Raw genomic sequence first — 9327 nt, forward strand, 5'->3', positions numbered from 1 at the left:
TTTATTCCCATCCGACTGGCTGTTAATTACCTAAGTCACATGACTCCAGTCAGCCAATGAAAAATCACTTCCGGGGATACCCAAGGAATTTCCTTGCAAGGACCTGTCAGGTTGTCCACAAGAACTGCTCTAGGGTGTTATTGCCCCAAGAGATTATTTACCATGCGATGAACAATGCCAGTGAACGTAAGCGATGAGTAGCCGGACTGGATTTGACCTTGGACAATATGGTTACAGAACAATGCCGAAGGACTTAACGAAAGAAGAAAAACGACTTCTGTCGTCTGTAAATATAACTTGTTTATATGTGACATGTGGAAGGGAGCAGCTATATATGACCAGAAACGTTTTTATATTTTGCTTTTGTGCATTCCATTCTGCATCAATATAATAACCATTATATTGTGTTTAAAATAGCTAAATAAGGAGGGATGTACAATTGATATATTAAAAACAAAACAATTATTTTTATTATTGTAAATTATTACATTTTGCTCATTTTGTGCTCCCCGATTTTGGATCAATATAAGTAAGCTAGACCTATCAGAGAAAAACAAAATCCTTGATAAGTTCAAGTTCATGACGAACCCTATACTTTTGCCATCATTTTCATTTTCTTGATATGTTGAGATTTCTGAGAAAGATGGATATATATATAGTCATCTCTCCCCCCCCCCCCCCCCCCCCCCCCCAACAGAAAAAAGTAATTATATTGCCAGTAATTAATTGTTTGGTTAATTTTGATTTATAAGATCAAATAAACTTAAATGGCAACTTAATAGTTTGAGGTTCAAAAGGTCTACTTTAACTACTGATTCAAAGGTCAACCTTAGCTTTAGGAAAAAATATTAAAAAAATAATAAATATATAAGTAAAAAAATAATGACCACTGATTCAGTCATGCACAGTTTCATGATATTTATTCAGATAAACATAGGGTTGAGAAGTTAGATTTTTTTTCATAGTAGATATATCTTCATGTAGTTACTTTTAAGATCACAGAGGTACTAATTTAGGTAACAACTAAAATGGTTGGAGTTCCTACTAGATGACTGCAATCATGTTGTGATTTTTAGCCAAAAAATGAGGTGAAATCACCAAATCTCAAAACTGTCCATGCAAAATGAAGAAATATACATTTTATCCTTCCATCCTTCTGCACTGTAGGGCTCTACCTCTTTCACTACTAGACTACTTGGGACACATGTTCACCTAGGCAAGGCAGTGTATCAAGTATCAAAGTAGACCACTTTGACCTTCATTTTGACCTTTGACCTACATTAAATAAAAAATAACCATCATCTGGGCTATTTTTTCTACACTACCCTCCACTGGAACTTTGTACCATACTTTAGGCATGTGTTGACCTAGTTAAGGTGATGTGTCATGTATCAAAAGCAGGTCACTCTGACCTACATTTTGAACTTTGACATAGATCAAAGAAACTATTTAATCACCAAGAGTGAAGACTCCATCACTTTTAATAACAAATGGAAAATGATCAGATTTTAAGTCATGCTTTCTCCCATTAAGTAAATGAGAATATAGACAATGCATTATTTATAAAGAATAATTTGTCTTTCTATCAGGCTAGCATGATTTTCAATGCATTTTATTTTCAGGTTTTTCATGAAGTAGATAATGGAGGCAAGGGGTTTTTAAACAGAGAAGACTTGAAGATCGCAGTTGCAGAAATATTTGGATACAAACCATCCAAGGTAAATACTTATCTATGTAGATTTATTTCTCCAAAATTAATTTATTACAATTAAGATCTGTTTTCATTAGATATCATCACACTAAAGTGGTGGAGAAAAGCATCTTCTTTTGTTTTTCCATACTTGGTTAGTTGTCAATCTGTCAGGTGGTCAATGTTTTAGTGTTTACTCTGTCCATCCCTTATGTGGTTAAAATCTTAGGTGGTTACTCTGTGGATCACTCAGGTACCAGTAATTGAAGTCTTTAAAGGCTATCCTGCCCACCCCTCATGAAAATAGGGTAACCAGTTTAAGTGGCTACAATTCTTTCCTTCATGGGGCAAAAGTCTTTTATTATCTACTCCGCCCATTTCTAGATACTCATGTGGTTAGTAGCTACTTCATCTATTCCTTCATTATGTATTGAGAATCAGGGGTTTCTCTGTCTTCCCTCCTGTGGATGAAGTATTGGGTCATGTTTGCTGTATCCAGTGGTTATAAGTGTCAGGGCCCCAGGGGTGGGGTACTAAATGTCAGGGCCCCAGGGGGTGGGGTACTCTGTTGATTATCATGCATATTGGTGAAGACTTAGGTGGCTTCACTGTTTATCCCTTATTGGCCTTGAGTGGTTTAAGTCTTTAGTAGCTTATAGATGGCTATTCTGTCCATCCCTTATGAGGTTAAAACCTTAAGTGATGCTCTGTCCATCAGGTGATTTAAGACTTAGGTGGCTAATTAAACCTGTCCCATCTATAAAGGTGTAACAATACATCCATCTCTTAATAGATTACAATTGTTTCCATCTGGATTTAATTAATCGTTGGTAAATTAATAAATAACAGTCGTTGATAGTGTGCTGAACTATCAATAGTTTTGGTATATTGATAGAACTACAGAAATTATCAGTCATGTGTGTTTTACCTCTAGCTGACAATATGATGGCCTATGACAAGCTAAACATATGAAACAAAAAGCATCTAAGTTTGAACGGAAAGGAAATGAGAGAGATAAGAAAACAGCATTAATATCTTTAGATTTGCATATGTAAAGCATAAAAAACACTTTTTACAAATGAAACAGCAGTGAATTTCCATGTAACTAAGTTAAAGTCTCCAATAGTATTGCAATATCATAGCGATTGTATGCCACAATGGTTAAACAGTCACAATAGTGTTCTTCCCAGTAGTAATAGTATTGTAATAATGAAAATTCCTTGCAATGATTAAGCCTACCTATCAATATGTGTTATCACCAAGGAGTGAAAGATGAAGTCTGTCAGTTCCTTATGAGGTTTTATGTGGCTCCTTTTTCCATTTAACATGTGGTTAATTTAGTAAACTGTGGATAGTCCATCCATCCAAAATGTGGTGAAAATATAAGGTGTAAGTCTATGTGATTCCTTTGTCCATCCCTTATGTGTTTTAAATAATTTTAAATGGATGTTCTGTCAATCTGTTGTGTGGTTATAGTCTTTGTGGACTACTCTGGCTGTTGATCCATCATATTGTGTGTTTAGAGGTTTTTTTTTGCTGAATTCGTATCAGGCTAAACATTTTTAGTGACACCTACATTTGTCCATTTGCTGATGTATTACACCAGTAGAACTATGAAATACAAAAGTATGTACACATCTATTTTATTTTTCAGCTTGAAGCAGATCATTTGATGGAAAGTTATGGAGACAGCACAGGTGAGTAATACGATGGGTTAAGTGGTAAAACACAATAATGTATAACACATTTCAGGTGTTACAGATTAACTATAAAATTTTAATTCAGACATTTCTTTCAGAGATATTTGTTGATGAGACAGTTAAGTTTTGATATGACAGTAATTATATATGTTGTACAGTTGAGTTGTAGTGATGGGAATCAGTTTTACTTTCAGAATCAATAATCAGAAACTCAAAATTGATAATCAATTAATAATATAATCTGTTTTCTCAATTTAGCACAGAATTACACTTTTGTAGAAAATGTATGTAAATCTCAAGTACATTTATTACAAGTCTTAGTCTTTGTTATCAACATTTTTAATACTGAACACAAACAAAGCATTTAACTGTTGTTAATTAATATGTTTAAATCTCCTTAATCACTTATAAATGACCAATGAATATATCGATAAAATATATGATCAACTTTTTGACCTTGGTTTGGTAACATTACTAATACATGAACCAAAAGATTCACAGACATTTCAGAAATATATAATTAATTGTCTTTTCACAATTTTCATCGATGAACGGTTATATGTTGTTTTTTTTCTTTTACTAATTTTCGATTATTTTTAATCATTGGCCCACCAATATTGAGTTGTAGTCTATATTGTAATTATGTTGTAGGATTAACTCTGCCAATGTTCCTGGCTGCCATGACTGAGAAGATGTCCAAGGCTGACCTTGATGGAGAAATTAGACATACCTTCATGGCATTCGATTCCCAATGTAAGTTTTGGTGTAGGGGAGACAACCCACCATCAAGATTAAACTGTGCATCTTTGCTAAAATGTGTTTTATATTTATACAACATAATAATGTATAAACATATTAATATACATGTTTTAAATAAATAAATATATATATTTGAATATATAATTATGATAAAATAATAGATTTGATTGAAATGTAAAATTAGATATTTTCTGTGGTGGACCAAAATAAGTTCATTTACTTTTTTTGTAATACCTCAAATGTCTTGTCATCAAAATTCCTTATTCTCTTATCAGTTAAAGAAGTCAATTCACATTTTTTTTCATCTTCATTGTTTTCATTGTAAAGTTCATCAGTATGTATTAAAAATCATATTTGAGTTCCCCAAGACAGCTGTAGTATTGAGAGTGGTGTTGTACCACCCCTTTAAGTCTGATTTTGAGTAATTATACATTTATGCATATCAATTAAAGTGAAAGTAAGTGGTATTGGGTGGGGTTAAATGGTATAACACTGAACAAATTTGAAAAAAAACAAACCTTTATACAAGATATCTCTTGAAATTCTCAACAGTTAATGTTGACATCATAGTGTGGTAACATTAGATACTCATGTTATGATGGTAATTGGTCAAGATTAAAGGGTCAAAGGTCATACTTGATCCCATTTGAATAATTATTTCCTGTTATCATATACAATTTTTTGATACTTAATTTTTATCTTGTAAAGATTTTTGTATTAAAAATTCTATATTTACAGGTGGTGCTTATACATCAGGTATGGTATGTCACAGAAATAGATGGACTCAGTGAGAGTGCAGCTCTACCTTACTGTTATTTGACCAATGCTAAGTGTCGTATTGTTTTCCAGGTCGTGGCTTTTTGACCGCTGAAGACTTGGAGAAAGCTGTAAGCTCGGTAGCACCCCACATTCCTCACCACAGTATCCAGTCTACATTCAGGTACTTAAACCTTGTAATCTTCACCACAATATCAAATTGAAAATAATTTCATTTGGGAATGGTGTCCACTTATAACAGAATTTCTTTGATTATGAATTATAAAGCATCGAATCTAAATCATGCGTCTTACTAAATAAATATTTGAATCTAGTTTTACATTTTATAGTGATATTTTCGTTAATGAAAAATTAACATTTTTTTTTAATGTTTCAATAGGGAGTTAGATCGTGATGGAGACGGACGGGTTAGTTACAAGGATTTTGATTCTATGATGAAATACAATACAGAACAATTGTAGCCCCTGTGCAGGGACACCAAAGGACTCCGGATATTGTGTGCTTTAAAAGCAAACCCACTGCAGAATTGTTGTATATGTGCATGTGTTTATAATACAGTCAAACTTTTCTATTTCAAATTTGGAAAACTCAAACATTGTACACAGTATCATCTGATAATGTTTTAAATGATCTCCCAATTTTCTATTTTCACCACATGATATGGTTATTCTCCTTTGTGTGAAAAAAGGACTGGTTTCAACTATTTCAGTTAATTTCTCCAGAGTTATGTCACTTGTCTGATTTTTTATATAATTCATGAGAAATTCACATATTATGCTACTGCCTTCCATATTTTTTATAAAGTTTTATTTTTGTAGAAATGATAAGTTCTTGAGATTGTTATACTGATTTGACTTCAGAAATTGTTAGATTTATTAGGGTTTGTTTGCTAATAGTAAGAGCGGTGAGTTTAGTGTTAGGGTGAGCATACTAATAGTAAGAGCGGTGAGTTTAGTGTTAGGGTGAGCATGCTAATAGTAAGAGCGGTGAGTTTAGTGTTAGGGTGAGCATGCTAATAGTAAGAGCGGTGAGTTTAGTGTTAGGGTGAGCATGCTAATAGTAAGAGCGGTGAGTTTAGTGTTAGGGTGAGCTTGCTAATAGTAAGAGCGGTGAGTTTAGTGTTAGGGTGAGCTCGCTAATAGTAAGGGTGGTGAGTTTAGTGTTAGGGTGAGCTTGCTAAGAGTAAGAGCGGTGAGTTTAGTGTTAGGGTGAGCATGCTAAGAGTAAGAGCGGTGAGTTTAGTGTTAGGGTGAGCATGCTAATAGTAAGAGCGGTGAGTTTAGTGTTAGGGTGAGCTTGCTAATAGTAAGAGCGGTGAGTTTAGTGTTAGGGTGAGCTCGCTAATAGTAAGGGTGGTTAGCTTGTTAATGAGACCACAGGACTTCCAAGTACACATGCTAGTATTGTTGGTTTTCTAAATACTAAATGCTAATACTAACAAATGTGATATCAGGTACCTGTGTGATATTTTCTAAGAAAAATAAAAAAATTATAAAAACATTGTTGTTGTTTACAGTTGACCAAATCCACTATTTATTTATAAAATCTACTGGTATTCCTTATTCGGATGTTACTATATATATATGACATCATATCTATCAGCATTCCTAATTCTGATGTCACAATGACATCATATCTACCAGCAGAGACATATATAGTATATGTCTCTGCTACCAGTATTGCTAATTCTATGATTATTTGAGTGTCTGTGCCTACATGTAATGAAATTACACGGTTATGTTGAAATGTAAAAGAAAAAGGCATATGGTATACAAATACTCTATCTTTGAGGTAATTAGTGATACTTCGGGTCAAATTAAGAATCTTCAGGACTTGATACATGAAAAACTTTGGTTTATCTTGAGAGTAAAACTGCCTTATTAATGTAAAGATTAGAACTTTTACTACTTGGAAAAAATATGTATTGTCCAGTAAGTTTAATTTTGACGACCAAACTTTAAACAGACGAAGGAATGTCCCTTTAAATTCTAGTGATAATTTACCCAGTACATATCTTCTGGTTTTCATTCTTCTAATATCACAATAACATTTACATTTTTACAAGTGAAATGTCAGAACATATCAACTTGATAAAAGGTGATATCGCTGGTTACATCATGAGGTGATGGTGAAAAATATTGATATTGAGAATGTCAACGGCAATATAATGCTTAATAGCAAATATTTAAATTCTGTTTTTTCGCATTTTCTAGTTTTCGTTTGTTCTAGATTTCTCATTTAAATATTTTACTAAGAGTATATAAGATACAACAAAAAAAAAAAAAAAAAAGGAAAAATAGACAATTAGTTGGACCCACATATAAGTTACATAATCTTAATACCACCAACAGTAACAGCTGGTCTACTTGTATGACATACTGACTTCAGAGTGAAGAAACTTGCATGGTGTGTTATGAAGAGTAATGAAAAATACCCTGTCCGCAATGGGGCTCAAACTATCGATCTCTGACTCTCTAAGCATATACATTCTACTACAAGGCAAAAGGGAAATTTCTGACAGTCTTATCTATTGGGGCAAATTTATACACTCTACTTTAACACTACCCCTTCCTTGCTCACCAAGTCTTCAATCTATGAACTTTATGCGTCGAAAAATTGTACATTTTGTGATGGTTTTGAAACCATTTCGCACTGTTTTTTAGTTGCATTAGTTAATTCTTGGGTACACCAGATTTCAGATGGAAAGGTCCCTACTGATTCAGAGCTTTGGCGTTTTCATGCCCCTGTGGGTCTCACTCTAAAAGTAAAGTCTCTTGTTCTGTATTTAATGGCAGAATCCCTATCATCAATTTGGTTTATCCGTTGTTCCAAGAAATTGTACCAAAAGTCACCTACTTCTAATTCTCTTGTCTGCCATTTTCTTAACAACATCTGTATGCGTATGCAATCTGATTTTTCCCGTTTTCCCCAGATGATTTTCTCTGAGTACTGGTGTACTACAAATATATTTTGCTCCATCCAAGAGGGTAAACTGGTATCCGATCTGTTTCTTTTATAATTACATCGATGGTTTTGTGCTTTATTTATTTATTTAAAATGGTGTTTTTTTTAAAGGAGTTATGTATTGATAATAATTACAATGTTGATTCTATATTACTTTTCAATTATTGAATGACGTTTTTATATGTAAATATTGAATAAAATTTTATGAAACTTAAAAAAGCCTGGGTTGTCACATGAACAAAGCTCCCTAATAGTAAACCTTCTGAACTCTGACCCATATCTGAGTATAATGATAATCATTACTCTTCAGACGTACACTTTACCCTAGAACACAGGGCGTGCTAAATTACGACCACAGGAAACTTTTTTTAGAACTCTTGTATAACTACATCTGTAATTTTGATACATAAGTATACATCGATATAAATAAATCATTTCCACATGCCGTCACAAAGTGTCGCCCTTTGTTGCCATGATCATCTCAAAACGTCGTTTTTAAGTAACTCCACTTAGATAATACAAGTAGAACTTTGGTTTTTTACCATGTTTTTCTTTCTAGAACAGCCAGTTATTTCCATTACACACAGAAAACGTATTGCTTTGTCCGATTGACCATGATAAATGTACGTATGGTTTTCGAGCACATAATTTGTTATTGAACTTTATGTCAACGTGTGTCTCAAGCATTCAAAATACAGTAACATCATACGCAAATTATCATTCAAAATGCTGTACAAGGCTCGTAGCTATTAACCGGACATCTTAACTACCCGGTTATCGTTAGATAATGGGATTAATTTGTCCGTACACCTAACTATATACCTTTATCCCTAAACTCACAAGACTGGCTATATATGCTACAAATCCCGCGTACCATTCCCTAATAGTCAAGCTTCTGAACTCTGACCAATCTCTGAGTATAGTGATAATTTGATTTAAACATATTTCATTTACTTCAAAAGCATAACGGATTAGGTACAAAGTATAACAACATTACTAAGGCCTTTTCCACAATACATAATATATAAATTGAGAAATAGCATAATGTGAGCACAATGAATAACTTTTTTTCAGATAATTCAAACAGATGTATATCATATCTTATTACCGAAACATTTGGCTGGATTTTAAATAATTTCGCACACTTCTTAACATGTTTGTGTTTACATCTACTTGCAGATATTCATTTCCTTTGAGCAGTAAGTCTAATTCAGTGACAACCTCCAGATTTAAACTTTCTAAATTAGAGAAAAGGGAACGCCTTTCTATAATATAACAAGGACATGTAAAAAAAGAAATGTTAGGCATTCTCACAGGGATTTCCACAAGAATTAACACTAAGAAGTTTCAGTTAGATTTACTCTGAAAAGATCCTAGTTTAAAAAAAACTACATTTGTACCTCAACTTAGTATGCAAAATATGCAATTTTCGTTCCC

At 33.2% G+C, this 9327-nt stretch overlaps 1 protein-coding gene across 1 annotated transcript; it reads left to right on the top strand.

Annotated features, from left to right (window-relative positions):
• The first annotated feature begins 65 nt into the window (after positions 1–65).
• On the top strand, positions 66–5654 carry LOC117323386 (EF-hand calcium-binding domain-containing protein 11-like). The gene is made up of 6 exons (XM_033878571.1): positions 66–286; positions 1623–1718; positions 3345–3387; positions 4042–4143; positions 4999–5089; positions 5306–5654. Exons 1-6 carry the CDS (start codon positions 194–196, stop codon positions 5385–5387), a joined length of 507 nt encoding a protein of 168 aa, XP_033734462.1. The 5' UTR covers positions 66–193; the 3' UTR covers positions 5388–5654.
• Positions 5655–9327: the final 3673 nt, after the last annotated feature.

This window comes from Pecten maximus, chromosome 3, assembly GCF_902652985.1.
Source record: "Pecten maximus chromosome 3, xPecMax1.1, whole genome shotgun sequence".
NCBI lineage: Eukaryota > Metazoa > Mollusca > Bivalvia > Pectinida > Pectinidae > Pecten > Pecten maximus.

Coding starts and splice junctions, on each gene's coding strand:
- LOC117323386 (XM_033878571.1), top strand. CDS start 194: ATGAGTAGCCGGACTGGATTTGACCTTGGACAATATGGTTACAGAACA. Junction 3,388..4,041: donor AAGTTATGGAGACAGCACAG/GTGAGTAATACG, acceptor ATTATGTTGTAG/GATTAACTCTGCCAATGTTC. Junction 5,090..5,305: donor AGTATCCAGTCTACATTCAG/GTACTTAAACCT, acceptor ATGTTTCAATAG/GGAGTTAGATCGTGATGGAG.